This window comes from Arvicanthis niloticus, chromosome 10, assembly GCF_011762505.2.
Source record: "Arvicanthis niloticus isolate mArvNil1 chromosome 10, mArvNil1.pat.X, whole genome shotgun sequence".
NCBI lineage: Eukaryota > Metazoa > Chordata > Mammalia > Rodentia > Muridae > Arvicanthis > Arvicanthis niloticus.
In genome coordinates, this window is record NC_047667.1 from 53763022 (window position 1) to 53784421 (window position 21400).

General features: G+C 41.9%; 1 protein-coding gene across 1 annotated transcript; it reads left to right on the forward strand.

Moving 5' to 3' along the window:
• The first annotated feature begins 490 nt into the window (after positions 1–490).
• Tmco1 (transmembrane and coiled-coil domains 1) lies at positions 491–20945 on the forward strand. Its single transcript, XM_034513695.2, has 7 exons — positions 491–701; positions 1063–1140; positions 4711–4770; positions 6348–6394; positions 8223–8290; positions 14886–15030; positions 20319–20945. Exons 1-7 carry the CDS (start codon positions 632–634, stop codon positions 20415–20417), a joined length of 567 nt encoding a protein of 188 aa, XP_034369586.1. The 5' UTR covers positions 491–631; the 3' UTR covers positions 20418–20945.
• Positions 20946–21400: the final 455 nt, after the last annotated feature.

Genomic DNA, 21400 nt, shown 5'->3' on the forward strand with positions numbered 1-21400 from the left:
ACGTTTCCACTTCTTTCCCGTCAACTGTGCCACCGCAGAACTTTCCTTCCAATAAAACCTCAGCCGCAGCTAAGTGTGCAACCGTTTCCCTCCTCCGGCGTAATAAAGGCTTATTTTCACCAGCAGCCGAGAACTACCTCAACTGGGCGCGCCCAGCCTCACGACCAGGGGCGAGCACCCAAACCCTGGCGATCGGTACGTGTCAGCCTAACTTTTCGGTCACGGAGGTGGGGCTGAAGGTGAAGTCCAGACACTGCATGACAAGATTCTAGTGGTGAGGTAGGCGATCGGGCTCGGAGAGCAGTTAACACACCACCGAGGAGGTAGACGCTCCACCACACCGCCATCCTCCAACGAAACTGTATTTCCAACTCTCGCGAGACTGGGTCTGGCGCGCGCCTTCAGCCCCCGAGACTTGCGGGTTGCGGCTTTCTTCTGACTCAAGTGGCCACCCAGCAAGAGTGAAACGTGCAGTTCCGGGTCGGTGTCCCGGAAGCGGAAGTGTGGAGTCCGTGCTGTCAAAGTTGGAGTGCTCCTCGAGGGTCGGTCCCGCGAAGTCTCTTCCCGGTCTCTCTGCCTCTTGAGTGCTTTCCCCCCGTGAAGGGTGGGAGCGCAGGGACGGACGAGCGAGATGAGCACCATGTTTGCAGACACGTTGCTCATCGTTTTTATCTCCGTGTGCACCGCGCTGCTCGCCGAGGGTGAGGGTGGCTGTTTCTTGGACCTTTGATTAGTCTCAGGGTGGAAGAGCACTGAGGTCCCTCGAACCCCTTGAAGATCGGGAGCCCCACTTCCTGCGACCTGCGTCGTCCGTTGCAAAAAAAAATCCTGGGCTCATCCCCTATAGAAGCAGGGGAATAGTGTGGCATCATACTTCCTGATTTTCTTTACGTATTTGTGGATACATTAAAAAAAATCATGTTTTGATCTGACTTGGAAAAAAGTTAATTACTGATAAGTATAGTGAAAAATGTCGAAATCCTTTTGTCTCCAACACTAACAAAGATAGTTCGTTGCGATTTCCATTAATTTCTCATTAGCATGTTGCTTTTAATCTTTTAGGCATAACCTGGGTCCTGGTCTACAGGACAGACAAATACAAGAGATTGAAGGCAGAAGTGGAAAAACAAAGTAAAAAATGTGAGTATGGTAACATGGTGGAAGTTGCAACACAGTAAGTTCATTGAGTGCGTGTTCACAGTAACTATTTTAGGAGCATACCAAGAATAGAAAAAAGTTCAGTATTCCTTGTTAGGGCATCAGAAATCTCAGCACTCAAGAGATCAAGACAGGATTTCGAGTTCGGAGCTAGTGTGGGCTACATAGGGAGATTCACATTACAAACAAAACCATAATCCAACTTGGTAAAAATAGAAATTAAACACACTTTGTGCAGTGTCTTTAATAAAGCTAAAAGGAATCTGTGTGGCAGAGCTCCAGATGGGCAGGCTTGGTCTACATAGTGTATTCCAGGCCAGAATAAAATTTGTGGCCTTTGAGGTAAAGTTAAAATTTAGCAGGGCACAACTGATCATCTTAAATAAGGCTTTAGGTAGCCCAGGCAGGCCTCACTGATCTTATAAATAAGGCCTTGATAGTCCTCAAATTTATTATGCCTCGCCCTCAGCTTCCCCGTTATAGGGACTCTGAATGATTTGTAAAAGCACAATTGGTATCCAGTATTCTTTTTTTTTTTTTTTTTTGAGGTGGGTCTCATTTAATCCCTGGTTGTCCTTGAACTCACTAGCTGAAAATGACCTTGAGCTGATTCTCCTGCCTTCCAAGTGATGGAACTATGACCTGTCAGAACCCAAACCCACAGCTGACTTGCTCCCAAGAGTCTCTACAGCTAGCTTGCTTTAGTTCTGTACCCTTCTTAGTTCCTTATATCTTTGTAAGTTTTGTGAGTGCCAGGTTTTGTTTGTTTTTAATGTTAGACAGGGTCTTCTATAGGCCAGGCTAACTTTGAACTCTGTTAGCTGAAGTTGACCTTGAACTTCTGATCTGTTTCTGCTTCCTGAGTGCTGGGATCAGGGTTATTTACCATCATGTCCAGTTTGTGGGGTGCTGGGGACTGCACTCAGAGCTTTGTGTATGGTAGACTTGGTACATGCCTTAAGTCTCTGAGGCAGTCTCTGCACTCTGCCAGTTGAGCTACACTCCTCAGTGACCCTTGCATTTCTTTCCTCCTAAATTATCTCATGTGAGGGGCTCAGAGTATAGAGCTGAGATAGAGTTCGTGCCTAGCATGCTCTAAGCCTGGAGTTGCTCCCTCAGCAGCGAAAAATATGTCATTTGGTTCACATAGCAACCGTCTCGGTTGATTATAAAAATGTCTCCATCTTATGGGACAGGAGATTGAGACCCAGAAAGTTAATGATAGACTTACATTACAAGAAAACAAAGAACTGAGACTAAACTCAGACTTTTGTTTTCGAGCCTAGACTTTTAAAATTACAGTTCAACATCCTTTATTCAATGTTGATAATGTGGGCTCACCATATTTAAGCCAAATTCATTATATTTACCTTCACAAACATGACCTTCTTCAGGATTTTCTTACCTTAGTGACTTTGTGCTTCTAGCAGGGAAATCCAAAAATCTTTTTAAAAACAAGTTATATGCTTGCTTTCTTTGTTGCTGGCTTCTACTTACTAGCATGAAGAGTCATGCCCGCTAGGGATGTACCCTGTGTGACTAGAGCAGTGGCTGGCCATGGTCAACGGGAAAGTTGTTTTGGTTTTGAGTTTAATGTTTTGTTTTGTTTTGTTTTAGGTTTTTTGGGACAGGTCTCACTCTTGCCTTGACTGACTTAGAACTTGCTTTGTAACTCAGGCTGCCCTTGACCCCCTAGTTGACCTTTTCTCTAGTGTAGGGGTTACAGGTATAAGGCTCGCTCCCTTTGTTTAAGTATTTGTTATTACTTCCTGCCTGTGTTTTACTATCAAAGCCTGCAACTGTTGTCCTCTTGAATGGTTTTAGATACTTTTACATCTCTCATATCTGCCAAGCCCACCTATTTTAAAGTACCATGTTTCATTGACTCTATTGTAGCACCTCATGTGTCTGCCCTCAGTTATTCAGATTTACTTTGCATCATACATGTAGAGTACTTTTTCAGAACATAAATCTGGTTATGTTACTTGTCTCCTTTATATGGCTTTTAGGATAAAAGACCTGTGTGCTGGGTGGAATGGCATATGTCCATAATCCTAGTATTTGGGAGACTGAAACAGGGAGTCCTGAGTTTGAGAGAAGTCTGGGTGAGCTGCATAGTTAAATTCAACTTCAAGGAAGCAATGAGCCAGACTTAAATCTCTGAGGCAAAGACAGGAGTATCTCTGAGTTCCGGGCCAGTCTGGTCTACATAACAAGTTTCAGGCCAGCCAGAGCTGCATAGAAAGACCATGTCTCCAAAAACAAATAAACAAACAAATAAACAAAGCAAAACAAAACAAAAAACCGGAAGAGGAGCAGCAGCAGCTGCCAGGTGTGGTGGCTCTGAGTTTAAGGCCAGCCTGGTCCACACAGTCAGTTCAGGACAGCCAAGGATTGCATAGTGATGAGAAGATGTAGAAAGGAAGGAGAGAAGAAAAAAAGGAATGTTGATAGATATGGCCTTAGCCCTCAAGAGATAGAGCAGCAGTTAAGATGCTTTCTATTCTTGTAATAGGACTCAGTACCCACATCATGTGGCTCATGGCTGCCTGTAATTCCAGTTCCAAGGATCCATGGCCCTGTGGGCATCTGTACAGACATGGTGCACATACAGACTAGCAGGCGTGCACGCGTGCAAACACACACACACACACACACACACACACACACACACACACACAGAGATAAATTAAAAAAAAAAAAAAAAACTTTTTAAAAAAAGATATGACCAGTAAAGCTCAGGAAAATAAGATTCTTCCTTCCCTTCTTTTCTGACTTTGTTTGTTTTTGTGGGGTTTTGAGGTAGCGGCTTACCGTAACTTCAGGCTTGCTTCTAAGTTGCAATCCTCCTGCCTCAGCTTCTAGAGTGGCATTACAAGGGCATACCACCCAGCACGTCTGGCTTTCCTGAAGCCACATCTTATCCCATATTCTCCTGTGTTATTTGCCTGGTTTCATAGGGCCCTTTCTAACCTCTGAACCGGGCTTGGATTTTCCTACTATTGCTCCTTAGTGCTTGCTATTCCTTTACATGGTAGAATTTTCTCTTTGTACTTTTTTTTTTTTTTTTTTTTTTTTTTTTTTAGTAAACTCTTAGGTTTATTTAGTCTCCAGATAGAATCAGATCTTTGTAGTGTCTGATTTAGCCATAGACCTCTCTTTGGAGCACTTGAACAGGTAAATGTGAATGTGTAATTTTTTCCTGGTACTTTATATTCAGAATTCATTATGGACCTAGGCATGGGATTTTTTTCAGGTTTATAAATAGGTTTGAATTAGAATTAAACATAGATTTGTTTTCTTGTGCTGATCTAAGTCTTGTTATCTGGAGAATACTGATACCTGTAAAGCAGTTCTATTTACATGGCGGCTTTGGAAACAGTGAGGGCTTATGCATACTAAGCAAATGCTTAGTTTTTCTTTTCTGCCAGCAGGTAAGGGAGTAGGCCAGTTAACTCAGTCATGACCAACGTTGGTCAGTGTAGCTTTGTAGTAATTCATCTGTGGGAGAGCATCCTTTTCATATATAATTTTATGTGTTTATGTTTACAGTAGAGAAGAAGAAGGAAACTATAACAGAGTCAGCTGGTCGACAACAGAAAAAGAAGATAGGTGAGACAGCAACCTAGATACAACTGGGGTTGTGTGTGTCTGTGTGTGTGTCTGTGTATGTGTGTATGTGTATATATATGTTTATATGTGTGTATGTGTATGTGTGTGTCTATATATATATATATATATATATATATGTAGGTGTGTGTGTGTCTATGTATGTGTATGTATATATATGTGTGGGCGTGTGTGTGTGTCTATGTATGTGTATATGCGTGTGTGTGTGTGTGTGTGTGTGTGTGTGTGTGTTTTGTTTTGTAAGACAGCTTTTCTCTGTGCAGCTTCGACTGTCCAGGGATTTGTAATATAGGCCAGGCTGGCCTGGAATTAACAGAGATCCTATTGCCCTGCTTCCTGAGTGCTAAGATTAAAGGCTTGTACCACCATCACCCAGGTTTTTTAATAATATTTTTAATTAAATAGTTACATCACTTTACCCCATTCCTTTATCCAGCCCCTCCCAGGTACTGTCCCTCAAACCTTCCCATACCTCCCCCCATCTTAAATGCATAACCTCATATTCTTTATTATTGTTACATAGATCTATGTATATGCATGCACAAGTAAGTAAATACTATCTGGTTCTTCTGTTTTTGTTGTTTTGTGTATATTGTTTCAAAACTGACCACTTGAATAGCCAGTAAGAGAGCTCAACCCCGAGCAAAGCTAATTTTCCCCTCCCAGCAGTCATTAGTTTCATAAAGTTTTTTATCTGGGGGTGGGACCCTGTGAAGTCTTGTCCCTTCTACATTATCATGTCTATTGTCTGTTGCTTTGCCATTGTTCTGGTCTTGTTTATGCAGCCATTTCTAGGACAGTCAGTTTCAACATCAGACTGACTGGTATTCTGGCGCGTACAGTCCTTTTGCTCCCTCTTTTGTGATGTCCCTGAGCAGGGATACAGGACCTGTGGTGTAGCTGTATCCACTGGGGCTAGGCCTGCACAGTCTGCTGTTTTCTGCTTTGTGTTGAGTTGTGGTTTTCGGTGATGGCCTCCATTTTTTGCAAAGAGAAGCTTCTTTGATGAGGATGGCAGCCACACTTATCTGTAGGATAAGGATAAGAGTAGACAGGAGTTACATGGCATACCAAAGTGAAGGTAGTAGATTGATTTTCTTTTTTCAAACGTATAACTTGTGAGCCTCCATGTGGGTGCTGGGAGTTGGACCCACATCCACTAGAAGAGCAGCCAGTGTTCTTAACTGCTGAGCCGTCTCTCTCCCCGACTCCCGGTAGACTTTCTAAGACCTGTGACCTCACCAGCTCCAGAAAATTGGCTAGCTTTCTAAGCGTGACCTCCCCGTGTTCAGTGGGCCATGAGTCCAATTAGACATCTGTTGGTTTCCACCAATCTGATCTGTAAGTGCCACTCATAGTGCTTTTTAAATTGAAATATTTTGGTATTCTTCTGTATTTAAACGTTGTGTTAGTACAGAATAAGCAACAGCCCATGTATTCACTTCATCTTATTGAGTGATATTGAAACAAAATGCTATTAGAATCTCCAGACAGTGATAATTTATTCAAGAATTAGGCTGTGATCAATATTTTTGAACTAACCAGTTTATTCTTTTCAGAGAGACAAGAAGAGAAACTAAAGAACAACAATAGAGACCTGTCAATGGTAAGAGTCCAGAGGGTGACTGATGGTAAACCACATAAGCTTTTTTTTTTTCAACAGAAGTCCCATTTGCATCAAATACATTACATTTAAGTTCTTAAAATTTATCACCTATCAGGGATATAAATAGTAATAGGTATTATTGAGCCAAACAATTAAAATATGCTGCCACATTTAAACTTAATTTTAAAGCCGGCATGGTGGTATATGCCTTTAATCCCAGCACTCAGGAGCAGAAGCAAGGGGACTCTCTCTGAGTTCCAGGCCAGCCAGGGCTACCCAGGAAGACCTTGTCTCAAGAAAACCAACAAACAACCCCCCACATCCCCCTCAAAAAAAAACCTTCATTTTAATAGTTTGTTTGTAAAGGCTGCTTTGGAGGTTATAATTTGTGTTATTCAGAAATGCCTTCTTTTTTTTTCCTTTGATACTGATATATTCAAGTTTTTATGTGCAGTAAGGGACATAAACATTATTAGAAATAAAATACTGATACTGATGGAAAAAACACACCCCAGAATAACATTTACGGTTGTTTTTGTCACTTACAATACAGTAGTTACAATGATACTCCATGTCTTGCTTTCTTAAGTTTTTTAAGGTTTTTTTGGTTTTGTTTGGTTAGTTTGTTTTTGTTGAGTCAGGGTTTCTTTGCTTAGCCTTGTTTGTCCTGGAACTTGATCTGTAGACCAGGCTAGCCTTGAACCCATAGAGATCCGCCTGCCTCTGCCTCTTGAGTGCTGGAATTAAAGGCATGTGCCACCACTGCCTGGCAAATTTTCCTTTTTTTTTTTTCTAATTTATGTATTTGTTTTATGTAAGTACACTGTCGCTGTCTCAGACAGGCCAGAAGAGGGCAGCAGATTCCATTACAGTTGGTTGTGAGCCACCATGAGGTTGCTGGGAATTGAACTCAGGTCCCACTGAGCCATCTCTCCAGCCCCAGGGAAATGTTTTAAAAAGCAGATTTTTTTCACCCTTAGCACAATGTTTATCATGTTCACTATTTGGAAATTATAAAAGTAAAAATTGCCAAGTGATCCAGAGATACTGTCTGAAAACTGTCTATCTTTATACTTGTTTTTGTCTATTTATGCATTTCTGGGATGTGGAATTTAATAAGAATTTAGTGGAATTTAATAAGAATTTAGTTGAAAATAACAGAATACCTAACTCACAGAGCCCACCATGTTGCTTGCTTTCTGTTGCTCATGAAGTCAAGAGGTCGGTAGCCCCAAGCTGGTGTGGTAGCTTAGCATGCCCTCAGGTTCACTCGACTGTTTGATGCTTTCTCTGAGACGTTTTGTTCTTCATTTCAGTCGCACCATCTCACCCCTTGAGAAAAGCCTATGGAGAGTCCTTTAAAAAGTGCTTTCCAGAGCCAGATAGTGTGAGAGTACATGCCTATGATCCAGCTCCTCATCGGACAGGCAGAGATTTAGTGAGTCCAAGAATTCCAGACTTCTACCATAATGATAATACAAATATCCCAGTCAACACTTATTACTGATGATTGATTGGCCAGCATGTGGCCTCAGAGCTATCCCAGTTTCTTACAAGTCACAAGGAGAGGAGGAACTGGAGACAGAAGGTAACTTAGATAACAAGGAGCTTTTTGCAAAAGAAATCTTTTTGTTCTTTGTTTTTGAGACAGAGACTCCCTGTGTAGCCCTGGCCTCACAGTTCACCTCATCCTGTCAAATCAGCCTGTCTCTGCCTGCCACACCAGCTCTATGGAACACTTTCAAAGAAAATTACATGAAACTTCAATTTTTGTAGTATGAGATATATGTATTTAGTTTGAAGTGACCATTTTTTGCTTTCCTTGTAGGTACGAATGAAATCCATGTTTGCAATTGGCTTTTGTTTTACTGCCTTGATGGGAATGTTTAATTCCATGTGAGTAACCTTTTATATGCTTCTGCCTAGTAAATGTTGTGTTTGTATGCAAGTGAGTGTAAGATTTGTAGTAATATTGTATTTGACAGAATTTCAAAGTAATTCTGAGTTTGAGGCCAACCTATACTCCACAGCCAAATCCTCTCTCAAAAATAAAGAAAGCCAGGCAGTGGTGGCAGTGGTGACACATGTGTTTATTCCCTGCACTTGGAAGGCTTAGGCAGATAGAGCTCTATGAGTGCCAAGGCCAGCCTGATCTACATAGTGAGCTCCAGGACAGCCAAGGCTACACAGAAAAACCCTGTCTTGAACCCCTGCCCTCTCCTCCCCCCAAAATGGAAGAAAAACAACAAAATTTCAAACTATACATTATTCAAATATCAAGAAAAATGTTTTCATTGTATATATTTATTGTATGTGTTACAAGTACATTGTACATTGAGCGAATTTCCCCCATGCTGTCTGCCCTTTTAAAAACTGGCTTATAGTCACTCTGTGAATGTACAGTGCTGATGTATGGTGCACTTTGAGTATATCCTCACCGTCGTGTGTCTTTTATAATCATTTGAGAGTATGCAGTAGTCTCCATGCTGCTGTACCCACCACCACCACATAGGTAGGTGTGGATTTCCTAAAGACATTATTTAGTATGAGAGGGGGAGGAGGAGGGAGGGAGGGAGGGAGGGAGAGAGAGACAGAGAAAGGAGAGAGAGAGAGAGAAAGAGAGAAGAGACTGAGACCGCATGCGCATATGTTACAGGATGTTTGGGCACACTGTGAACCCTGAGATTGTGAACTGTAAAACCTGTTTCTGGTTGGGATAGGGCCCAGCCTTTGATCCTAGAGCTTTCTGTTTACTGTAAACAAGTACTTCAAGAGCTAAAGAAAATCAACTCTGGCCAAGTGGCCAAGCAAGTAACTAGCTGGCTGGGAGTTAACAGTCTGTGAGCAGAAAGGAGGGCCTTTGAGTTGGAAGGTATTTAAGACAGTGTGGAGAAGGAGACTGGTGGAGTGGGGGGTCAGCTGGTGCTTTTCTCTGCCTCTTTGAGCTAGCAGGTTTTCATTCTAGCTCTGGCTCCTGAGTCTTCACTGGTAAAGTCAAACAGCTGGGATTTTTTTTTTTAATAATTTATTTATTTTATATAAGTATACTGTAGCTGTCTTCAGACACCCATATGAGGGCATCAGATCTCACTATGGATGGTTGTGAGCCACCATGTGGTTGCTGGGATTTGAACTCATGACCTCTGGAAGAGCAGTCAGTGCTCTTAACCACTGAGCCATCTCACCAGCCCAACAGCTGGGATTTTTATTTTTAAAACAACATGCGTAAGTGGAGGTCAGAGGACAACTTGCTGGAATTCGTTTCCTCCTTCCATCAGATAGGTCCTGGGGTTTGTACTCAGGTAGTCGGGCATAATGGCAAGTGACTTTACCCTCTGGACCATCTCACCATCCTCTTTTTTGTTTTAGTAACTTGAATATAATTATGTAAATAAGAATTTCATTTTAAAAGAATACAGTCACATAATATATCAGTCCTTTTTGGGTAGGGGAGCTGTCAACTCTTATAGCTGGCCTAAGACCATCAGAAAACAGATATTTACATTACTATTCATAACAGTAGTAAAATTATAGTTATGAAGTAGCAATGAAAATAATCTTGGTGGTCACATGAGAAACTGTATTAAAGGGTGGCAGCACCAGAACAGTTGATGTCTTAGGGTTTCCATTGCTGAGAAGAGACACCTTGACCAAAGCAACTTTTATAAGGACAACATTTAATTAGGGCTGGCTTACAGCTTCAGAGGTTCAGTCCAGTATCATCGTGGCAGGAATCACAGCAGCATGCAGGCAGGCATGGTTTGGGAGGAGCTGAGAGTTCTATATCTTGTTCCAAAGGCAAACAAGAAAAGACTATCTCAAGGGCAACTAGGAGGAGGGTCTCAAAGCCCACCCCCACATTGACATACTTCCTCCAACAAGGCCACACCTCCTAATAGTGCCACTCCCTGAGCCAAGCATATCAAACCACCACAGTTGAGGAACACTGATATAATAACTTTGGTTTTAGAGGCAGGGTTTCTCGGTGTAGTCATAGATGTCCTTGAATTTGCTCTATAGACCAGGCTGGCCTCAAACTCAGAGATCCTCCTGCCTCTGCCTCCTGAGTGCTGGGAGTAAAGGCAAGCATAATCACTGCCTGGTTCCTAATAACTTTTTAAATCTACTTAGCAGTGAGAATGTTTGGTCATCAGATAGTCTTTAAAAATAATTCAGTTTATTCCTCTGTTTTTAAGTTGCTTACTAATATGCTTCTTCAAACTGAAGGTATTCATATAAAAACATTTTGACCTTAAAATAGAGTCTTAACAACTATAATCTTGTTCAGGTACTGTTTAAACAGCGAGTTGGAGTATGGCGCAATCGTGAGACGCTGCTTTGACAGAGCTAGGCAGACATCCAGAGTTCACTGGAACTATACCACGTCAGCAGACATGCGCTGGGTTTCTTGTTTCCTTGCCTCCCTCACGCTCTCTTTTTTCTCACGCTTCCTTTTTGTCTTCTTCCAACGTCTACCTTTACTTCCCATTGTAGAGTGAAAAATTATAAAGACCATTTTATAAAATATATACAGGCTTTTTTTTTTAACCATAAAAACTTAGGTTTTATACCATGTCTCAGTGCTTATCAAAATTTTACAGAAAAAGAGGAGACAAATGATACACTGATGAGTGTTGTGATAGAAATATGTATGAGGTATACTAGGGAAAGAAGAAGAAAGTGGTTATTCTTTATCTACATGAGAGGTTTAGAGAAGTCCAAATACAAAAATGTTAAATTTCTAGCCAGGCAAGATGGCACTTGACTTAATATCCCAGCACTGGGGAGGCAGAGACAGCAGGTCTGTGTGAATTCAAAGGCAGCCTGGTCTCCATAGTGAGTTTCAAGTCAGCTTGAGCTACATAATGAGACTGTATCTTAAAAAGAACCCAAAACTCCACTGGTTGTACGTAGCTGATCGTTCTTGGAGCCATGGGCCTCTAGAGCTGGATAACATTGGAAGATGAAATAACTATGAGGTATCTGGAAATCCCATAGTTTCTAACCTATAATTCTGTTTTCCCTCATTTATTATTTTTGTGTATGGTGATGAACGGCATACCACAGTTTGCGTACAGTTGCTAAAGGACGACTTCAAGAGTTGGTACTTTATACCCTGTGGGCTTCAGGCGTGTCAGCTGTTCTACATAGGGCCTCCTATGCTTAATAATTTATTGAACATTTTTAAAATATGGAAGCAAGGATCTTGATTGTTCCTGCCACCAAAAGATAGATAGATAGATAGATAGATAGATAGATAATAGATGTATGAGGAGATAGGCAGCTGATAACCATGTTCTGATCATCACACATTTTATACATGTACTGAAGTGTTACACTCCCTCGGCTCCATGGCCTGTAACAGTATATTACTTAAACGTTTAAAGTGTTGTCAGGGGCTGGCTAGATAGCTCAGTGAGTAAAGCAGCTTATTGTGCAAGTTTGGCGACTGGAGTTTGATTCCTGAAACCCACATAAAGGTGGAAGGAGAGAACCAGTTCTACAGAATTGTCATCTGACCTCTGCACTGAAAGCCACCAGTGCACACAGAATAATAGAAGAAACTTTGATCAATTCATTTTGGAGTGTTTGACATGTTGTACTTTTTCATTTGTTTGTTTTTGTTTTTTGAGACATGTTTTTTCTACATAGCCCTGGAACTCATTGTGTAGACCAGTCTGACCTCAAACTACAGAGATCTGCTTACCTCTGTCTCATGTTATACATTTAATATTTTCATGGAACAGTAGTGTTTCTGTTAAGTCAGTTTACTTGTAGCTTTTTTCTAAGTGTCTTTAATGTTTCTTTTAGCTTGACTCTTCAGCATAGAAGTGGGTTGTGAATTTCTGTGATATTATTATCATCATCGTTTTAATTTTTACTTTAAAAAAAATCAAGACAGGATTTTGTTGTGTGGTCCAGGCTGTCCTTGAAAATGCAGTTGTTTTACCTCTCTGCCTTCCAAGTTCTAGAATCTTAGACTTATAGGTGTGTAGTAGGTCTCTTTCTTTTCTTTCTTTCTTTCTTTCTTTCTTTCTTTCTTTCTTTCTTTCTTTTTTTTGTTTTGTTTTGTTTTGTTTTTTCAAGACATGGTTTCTCTGTATAGCCCTGGCTGTCCTGGAACTCACTCTGTAGACCAGGCTGGCCTTGAACTCAGAAATCCGCCTGCCTCTGCCTCCCAAGTGCTGGGATTAAAGGCATGCGCCATCACCGCCCGGAAAGTAGGTCTTTTTCTTAAAGCATCTACTGTCTGTCTGTAAATGTTAAGGCTAAAAGTAGGCATTTAAGAGACTATATTCTAGCTTCAAACACAGCAGACTTGAGGCCAGCTTCCAGTATACAGCAAGAACCTGTCTCAAAAGAAAGACAAAAAAAGACTAGAGAAGCACAGCTCTATGAAGCGGAAGCTTTAAAAGAGCTGGAAGACCATCAGCAGTGCTCTGGCGGTTCCATTTCCAAGCTCCCCGGGGATAGAGGCAGGAGGATCGGGTGTTCACAGTCACTCCCGCTAGGCTCTCCCTAGACTAAAGTAGACTCTGTTTTTTAAAAAGAAATAATTCCTTTTACTGAGTCTGCATATGGTTCCATGTACTTCTGCTCAAGAGTAGCAGTCCTGCTCTGGATTTGCAAAGCTTAAGTGTGCTTAAGGAACAGTCTACCTTGTACCAACTCTTTCCTTTATTAGGTTGAAGAAGTTTGTTTAGCTATTCCTTATATAATATCATAGTCATGGGGGGGGGTCACTATTAGTTAGACTTTGCCAAGGACCTTTAGGTGAAGGGAAGGCAGGATGATTGTTGGGGCTGAAGCAGAGAGATTGCAATTTTGGGGTCAGCTTGGGATATAGCAAGATCTTCTCTTTAAAAAAATTGGTAGCTAGGTAAATGGTGGCACACTCCTTTAATCCCAGTACTCAAGAGGCAGAGGCAGGCAGATCTCTTTGAGTTCAAGCCAGCCAGGTCTACAGAGTGAGTTCCAGAACAGCTAGGGCTACACAGAGAAACTCTGTTTCAAACAAATAAAAAATCGCTGCTGCTGCTTCTCCCTTACCCGTAGTGTATATGGTTGTCTGTGTGTGCTTCTGTGTCTGTGGGTGGGTAGAGGACGAAGGCCAGAAGCTGATTTTAGTGCCTTAGTCTCTTTCCACCATATTTTTCAAGACAGGGTTTAGACCCAGGTTTCCCAAGATGTGGTTTAGGTTTTCCTGGGTATCTCTGGCATCCTTTCAAGGAGTCTGCAGTTTTCATAAATCTCACAATGTTCCTCTCTGTCACTCTCATTGTCTGTGGAGTTTTCTAGAGTGTCCTGATGTGTGATGCTGTAGCACCCCAAAACTGAGGATTGTGAACCCCATCATTTCTTATGAGACAACTATTAGATTTCAGAAGTTAAAAATTCCTCCTTGTCCTTTTTTTTTTTTTTGGTTTTTCGAGACAGGGTTTCTCTTTGTAGCCCTGGCTGTCCTGGAACTCACTCTGTAGACCAGGCTGGCCTCAAACTCAGAAATCCGCCTGCCTCTGCCTCCCAAGTGCTGGGATTAAAGGTGTGTGCCTCCACTGCCCAACATTTTTAAATTTTAGAATATATTTTCCCCCAAAATACTTATTAAATCTTTTTTTAAAATTGTCTGTGTTTTGTGGAGTGTATCCTCACATGTGTTGAGGTACATATTTGGAGGTCAGAGGTCAACTTACAGGAGCTGGTTCTCTCCTGTTGGTTCCAGGATGGCACTTAGGCCATCAGGCTCGACAGCAGTCACATTTACACGATGAGCCATCTTGCTGGCCCCTAAAAGTTATTTTTCATTAAAATATGCATGTTATCAAATATCAGATTTCTTGCTACTTAGGAGGATACACTTTAAAATATATATGGTGTTTTGCCTGCATGTATGTACAAGGTGTCTGCAGATGAAATCTGGAACTGGAGGTACAAGACTATTGTGAGCCATGATATGGGTGATAGGAATCGAACCCTGATCCTCTGGAAGAGCAGCAAGTGATGGCAGCTGCTGAGCCATCTCTCCAGCCCCCTTCCCTGTACTATACTGTACTGTACTGTATTGTATTGTATTGATTTGTTTGTTTTGAGGCAGGGTTTCACTACATAGCCTTGGTTGGCTTGTACTTTGCTATGTATAGACTCGGAGAGATCCACCTGCCTCTGCCTTTTGAGTATTTGAGTACCTTGCCCAGCTAAGAGGATACTTTAAAAAACTTATTATCTCAGTTTTGACTAGACCACATAGTAATAGCTATACTGCACACAAGTCTTTTCGGTCCTCTGTAATTTGAGTGTGCAGGGTCGTAGGAAGACCCTGTTTTGAGTACTCTGATTAGCCAGGTCCTTGTGCCCACCACTGTACCTTCAGTCCTAGCTAAAGTGTGTCCTACTTGTACTTCGGCTTTTTCCTGAAAATAAGTATTGATTTTCTAAAAATAACAATTCTTTGCTTTTTTTTTTTTTTTTTTTTTTAATCTTTTCATTTTAGATTTGATGGTCGAGTGGTGGCAAAGCTCCCCTTCACTCCTCTTTCTTACATCCAAGGACTGTCTCATCGGAACCTGCTGGGAGACGACACCACAGACTGCTCCTTCATCTTCCTGTATATTCTCTGTACTATGTCGATTCGACAAGTGAGTATCTATACCCGTATTTCCTATGTGTAGCTCTCCTTTCTGTCATTGCTCACACTAGCTTTACCTCTGTAATGCTGGGAATGTTTATCTGCTGCTGGCTCTTCAAGTTGCTTACTTGGAATCCCAGTGTATTGTTCACAGCCTGCAAATCTAGATGACTGACATTAGGGATGAGGGCTGGTGTAAAGCCAAACGTGGCTCCCACACCCCTTCTTGAGCCTTCAGTTCCTTCTTCATTGGTTCTGAGTACAGTGACTTCGGTCATTCCGGTAGTATTTCTCTATCATGTTTTAGTGCCTTTTGTCAGTTCAGGAGTGTTCACTGCTCTGGAGGTGGTGGGACCTGGGAGAACGGAGCCTCAAATGAGGTGGATGCATGCAATAGCCAACTTTCTTCAGAGCATCAGACATTTACATTCTCAGGTTTAAGAAGAATCACATGAGAAAAGTATAGAATCACAAGGACAAGCCAAACATGGCATAAACATGTTTTTCACAGAGGTATGCAAGCCAGTAACAATAGCCAGCTGTAATAACCTGAGGGAAGCTTACTCCTAACCGTTAACACCTGAGTGGAACATGCAAATACATTCCAAGAACAATTCTGTGTTTCCAGGTGAGAAGACTCTTGTCTTGGTTTCTTAGGGTTTTCTCACAAGCACTCCAAATTCCCTACGTGAAACTCCATTTTTGGATGGTGTTGTGACAGTACCAATAATATAGTGGTTTTAGGGTATTTACAGGTAAGCCCGGGTACTAACCACTTGGGTTTTCTGTCAGGGTAACAATGAATTCTAGGCCTCATACTATGTTAGGAAAGAAACTAAAATAAGTAAGTTAAAAGCTTTTGGACTATGGACTTGAATTGTAGGTGGAAGTTATTCCTGAGTGACAGTAGCAGTAGTTCATGCCTGTCCCCACCTCTGTGTGCAGAATTCGGTAAGAGTTAGCCTGCTACAGAAAAACAGTGGCCACAGGCAAGTGCTGTACAAAGTAGGATTTTGTACAAGAGGGTGGCTTGAAGTCCTGAAGGATGAGGAACAGTCTTAGCACTTTTTTTGACAGAGGAGGCAGCACGAGTGAAAGCTTGGAGGCATGGTGATGTGTAGGGACCACGACTCCATTGTTGCTGAGAGGAGCGCAGGAGGGATCTACGCAGGAGATGAAGGCTAGCACTGAGGAGGCCTGCTGCCTTTGCGCCTCCCAGTGCCTGCTGCCTTTGTCGGTGGTTCCTCTGGGGTTGCCGAGCTGCTGCTGCCGCTGCCGGCTCTCCTGTCTCTGGTCATTTGTTTTCAAGGCTGTTGTGAATGACGCTTATTACTAGGTGGCTTGTTGTTCTCCTCGACCTTATTCCATTGTCTTTATTGAGGGTATTATAAATAGTTCTAGCGTTGCTATAGAAAGTACAGAGAAAAGCCTTGATTTTTGTATGCTGATTTTGCATTTTGCTCATTTTCAGAATTTGTTTATCATTTCTTTGTAAGTACACAGAAAGCCATTTGTGGCACTGGGACACCCTTGCTCGATTCTTCTACGGGCTGGCTCTCTGATGGAGAATTTACGGTCTTGTGTGGGCTCGCATCAGCTGCAGACAGGGATGGTCTTTCCTGTCTGGCCTGCCTAAGACTTCAGGCACTACTTTTGAGTAAGGGTGGGAAGAGTAGATGACTTTTTGTTGTTCCTGATTTTGAAGGATGTGTCTCCAGTTTTTCCCTAGTTAGTAAGATGTTGGCTGTGGGTTTGTTGTCCATCATCTGTATTATGATACGGTTCTTCCATACCTAGCTTGTTCGGGAATTCAAGGCTTCTTGTTTCATTTTCTTCTTGTCTTTCTTTTCTCTTCTCCCTCTCCCGCTCCTGCCTCTGCCGGCTCTGCCTCTGCCGCCTCTGCCGCCTCTGCCTCCTCTGCCTCCTCTGCCTCTGCCGCCTCTGTGCCTGCCTCTGCCTCTCTGCCTCTCTGCCTCTGCCTCTGCCTCTCTGCCTCTGCCTCTCTCTTCCTTTCCCTCTCCCTCTCTTCCTCCCTGAGACAGGGTATATCTGTGTAACCACCCTGGCTATCCTGGGCTTTTCTTTGTAGACCAGGCTAGCCTGGAACTCACAGAGATCCACCTACCGCTGCCTCCTAAATGCTAAGATTAAAGGTGTATGCTGCCATCATCCTGCCTACAAAACTTTTTAATATATTTATTTTATTTTTTTGAGACAGGGCCACACTGTGCAGCTTTAGCTGGCCTAGTATTTGCTATGTAGACCAAGCTGACCTTAAACTCAGAGATCTGCCTGCTTCTGCCTCCCAAGTACATGCATCACCATGCCCATCTCAATGCTTTATTCCCTGAGACTTTGATGTTTGTAAACAAATGTGTTTTGAATATCTACCCTATACCTCCCTTCTCCAGACCCACTCTGACATGTCCCCTCCTGGTTTTTTGTCTCCTTCCTAACCTAACCTATACTAAGCCCAGTTAGTGTTACTTGTATGCATATAGGTATGAGGCCATCCGCTGGAGGGAACATGGGCAACCTAGCAGTCACCACCCTTCCAAAGAAAAGTGACTCTCCCTCCCTTAGCACCCATCAGTTGTTAATAGCTCCTCAGCTAAGAGTGGGGCCTCATAAGCCCCTTTCCAAGCATCCACGCTGGAATTTTGACTGAACTTGTGTTGGTAAGCACAACTGCCATGAGTTCATCCAGAAGAGAGTCTATAATACTCTCCACATCCTTCTCCCAGATGTTCCCTGGAGCCTAGAGAGGGAGGGTGACACGGCTGTTCTGTGTACAGCTGGCCATTCACAGTCACGGCCTCTCAACCTTCTACCTAGTTTGGGTCTCTGCACTAACCACTGGGCACTGGCCAAGGTTGAGAGCAGCACAGAATTCTAGAGTGACTTGTTGGCTGTGCTGCATTGAGTCAAAGGGTAAGGTCCTCATCGGGAGCAGGAAGCTCTCAGTCTGCCCACTCAGTGTCTTGTTTCTCCAAATAGTTTTTACTTTGCTTCCCATTTTCTACCTCATTGCAGTGACCCTGTCATTTAAAGGCCATCAGAGTTTTTAAACTGGCTTTCATTCTGGACAATGACAAGGACTCATATAATTGACCCCGTCTCTGCAGAATAACTGGGCCAAGATCTCTTGTATGTTTTGTCTAGACTTCTGTGTTTGTTGGCTGAACAAATGTGTTATCATCCTGTGTTCTCTATTGTATAATTTCAGATTGTTCTTATTTCTCAGAATCCTTAGCCTAGTGCTAAGTACATTGTAGGTGCCCAGGAAATACCAGTCAGTTTTTGTTCTTTTTCATTATTTTTTTGAGACAATCTTATGTATCCCAAGCTGGCCTTAGAACTCCTGACCCCCCTGCCTTTGTTTTCCATGGTTGGGAATTAGAGGCATGTGCCATCACACCTGGCTATTAATGCTCAAAATTTAAAAGCAGGAAATTGATAGCATATTGTTTGATTTCCCTCACTGTTTTATGCAGTGTTTTTGTTTTTAATTTTTTACAGCTATCTATGAAGTTGTATTTATTATAAAAGAAATACAAACTCAGATATTTCTCTAGCCTGAACTATTAATGATTGATCTTCCTAACTCATTTTAATATTTCTCAAAGTATGAGCTATTATATGCAAATATATTTAAATATTTTATGATAAATTAAAGGGCTCCTTAAAGTTTGTTTGTTACTTCATTCTCTTCCGACAAGGGATGAAAGTCGTATGTATATACAAAGGAGCATAGATACGGGCGTTCTCCTAGTGTCTTATGCCCAGCAGACAGCAGAGTATTGACAGACAGAAAGTCCAGCTGTATAAGACTGAGTGTACTGAATGCCAGCACTTTAACAGAGAAAGTGTGGTGGAAAAGCACCCACTAGACTAAGACTCAGATCATATGGGTTTAAATTATAACTTTTTGAGACAGCTCAGGCTGGCCTTGAACTCTTGATCCTTCTGCCTGCACCTCCTGAGCACTGGAATTACAGCTGTGTGACCTCACACCTGCTGCTAATTTAACTTTATTATTTTGGAGAACCCATTAGTTTTTTCCAAGGTTTAGTGGTTTTAAATACCTAATGAAGGAACCAAGAAGGGTAATGAAATAATATCTAAGGTTTTTCTTCAAAGATGCTGTGAACTTTTTAACAGTTGGCCGTGACATAACCTTTGCTCATTCCTCAGCCCTCTCCATTCCTGTTAAAGTACATGACAATTGATTTTCTAGTCAGCTGTCTGTTCATGAGTACTCTTTAGCACACCCACGCCTGTCTGCTCCAAAAGTCGATTGTTTTCCAAAACCTGTTTATACTGGTTTTACTTGTTACTGTAGTTATGTAATTAAATGAAATGTTATATTAGTCAAAGAAATCAGAACATAAAAATAATTGTTTTTTATGGAAACTGCTTCAGTATGTGAAAAACATGAATACACTTACATTGTTGTATTAGATGTAATTAAGATAAAGAAAAGATGCAAAGTTTTAAAAATCTAAAGATTTGGGGCCTCCAAGTTAGGCAAGTGTTCTTCCTCTGAGCTATGTCCCAGCCCCTCTGTCACTATTTGCAGTAAAGACTAAAGTCAGTCATGCTATACTCAAGGGAAAGCCTTTATTCTATGCGCTTTGTGTTAAAAAGAAAAGATTATAGTGGGAGAGGGGTTGGGTGGGGGGGAGTCACACACCTTTAATTCCAGCACTCGGAAGACAGGCAGGAGGATCTCTGTGCCAGCCTAGTCTACAGTGTGATTCCCGACCAGCCATGGCTACACAGAGAAACCTGTCTTAAAAAGCCAAGGGGGTTGGGGGGGGGAGGGAAGGAAGGAAGGAAGGAAGGAAGGAAGGAAGGAAGGAAGGAAGGAAGATAGATAGATGATAGATGATAAAGAGATGATAGATAGATAGATGATAAAGAGATGATAGATAGATAGATGATAAAGAGATGATAGATAGATAGATTACCTGGAGGCTTGGGGTACAGCTCAGTGGTAGATTGAGTGCCTGCTGTGAACAAGGTCCATATTCTTGGCACTTGAATAAAAATCAATCTCTTTCTCCCTCTCTCCCTCTCCCTCCCTCTTCTCACTCTACAAAGTTGGCTTCTTTAGATTAGCAGACCCAGGTCCTGTCAAGTATATACAGGTCTTACTGTTGTCATTGTCATTATATTAAAAAATGACACCATCAGCCTATTGCAGGTAGCCATACTTTTAGTTTATATGCATTCTCTTTGCTGAAGTATATGTAAAATGCTTTTTAAAAATCAGTTCTTACTATGCTTTCTTTACAGAACATCCAGAAGATTCTTGGTCTTGCCCCGTCACGAGCTGCCACCAAGCAGGCTGGTGGATTTCTTGGACCCCCACCTCCTTCTGGGAAATTTTCTTGAAGAAAAGCAGAACTCTGAATTTCCTATCATACTTTTTAGACATTCACATCAAACTTACAAGGCACCTGGCCACATTCTAGGTTTGTGTTATTTCTCAGCTATGGATATGATCAAATGAGAACAGTGCTTACCTAATGGGATAGTGCTTCTGGTCACGGATGGCTTCTTTAGTAAGTGCATTCACTGGTTACATTTGGGTGATTTATGTAACCACACACATCATCTTTCTTGTCTCACTTAAGTATTTTAGTGTATGTGCCATGTACACAGACGCAGACTGTCCATGAACATGAGGCACCTAGGAGAAAACAGTATATGTAACAACTTCACTGGAATTATTTGTTGTGTTTTTTAAAAAGCCAAATATGTTACTTTGTGTTCGACAATGAGCCAAATTTTTAGATGTTTCATTTAGAGATGTTTGATTTTTTTTTGATTATTAAAAAGAATATTTTCTGTAATCTGAACATAAGGATAAGCATTGGCCCACAAAAAGCTAAAATAAAGTTTTGTCATGTTCTTTTACCAGCCTTGTCTCATGTTCAAAATATGGGATTGTCCTAGTGTACACTTTGAAAGTGTTGTAGTTTGCTTTCTGGTGCTTTGTCAGACTCTGTGACCAGAAGCAACTTATGGTAAGAAAGGAGTTTTTCAGCTCATGCTTCCCGGTTATAGTTCATTGTATGGGGAACAAAGGTTAGAACTCAAACAAGAACCATTGCAGAAGCCATGAAGGATGGTGACCAGCTCACTCTGGCTTGTTCTCAGTTAGACTTTTCTTTGCAGCCAGGTCCACCCACCTAGAAAAGATCACACACTGTAACTGTGCAGGGTTGGGCTGGGCCCTCCTAGATCACACACTGTAACTGTGCAGGGTTGGGCTGGGCCCCCCTCTGTCCGTCATCATTCCAGACGTCTCTTCCAGACATGGCACCAGGCCATGTTGATGTGCTCTCTTGGCAGGTGACTCTAGATTATGTAAA

What these genes read in the sequence shown, in the direction of transcription:
- Tmco1 (XM_034513695.2), top strand. Translation starts at nt 632, where the DNA reads ATGAGCACCATGTTTGCAGACACGTTGCTCATCGTTTTTATCTCCGTG. An exon ending in ATGGGAATGTTTAATTCCAT is followed by an intron (nt 8,291 to 14,885) that starts GTGAGTAACCTT and finishes TTTTCATTTTAG; the next exon opens with ATTTGATGGTCGAGTGGTGG. An exon ending in GTACTATGTCGATTCGACAA is followed by an intron (nt 15,031 to 20,318) that starts GTGAGTATCTAT and finishes CTTTCTTTACAG; the next exon opens with AACATCCAGAAGATTCTTGG.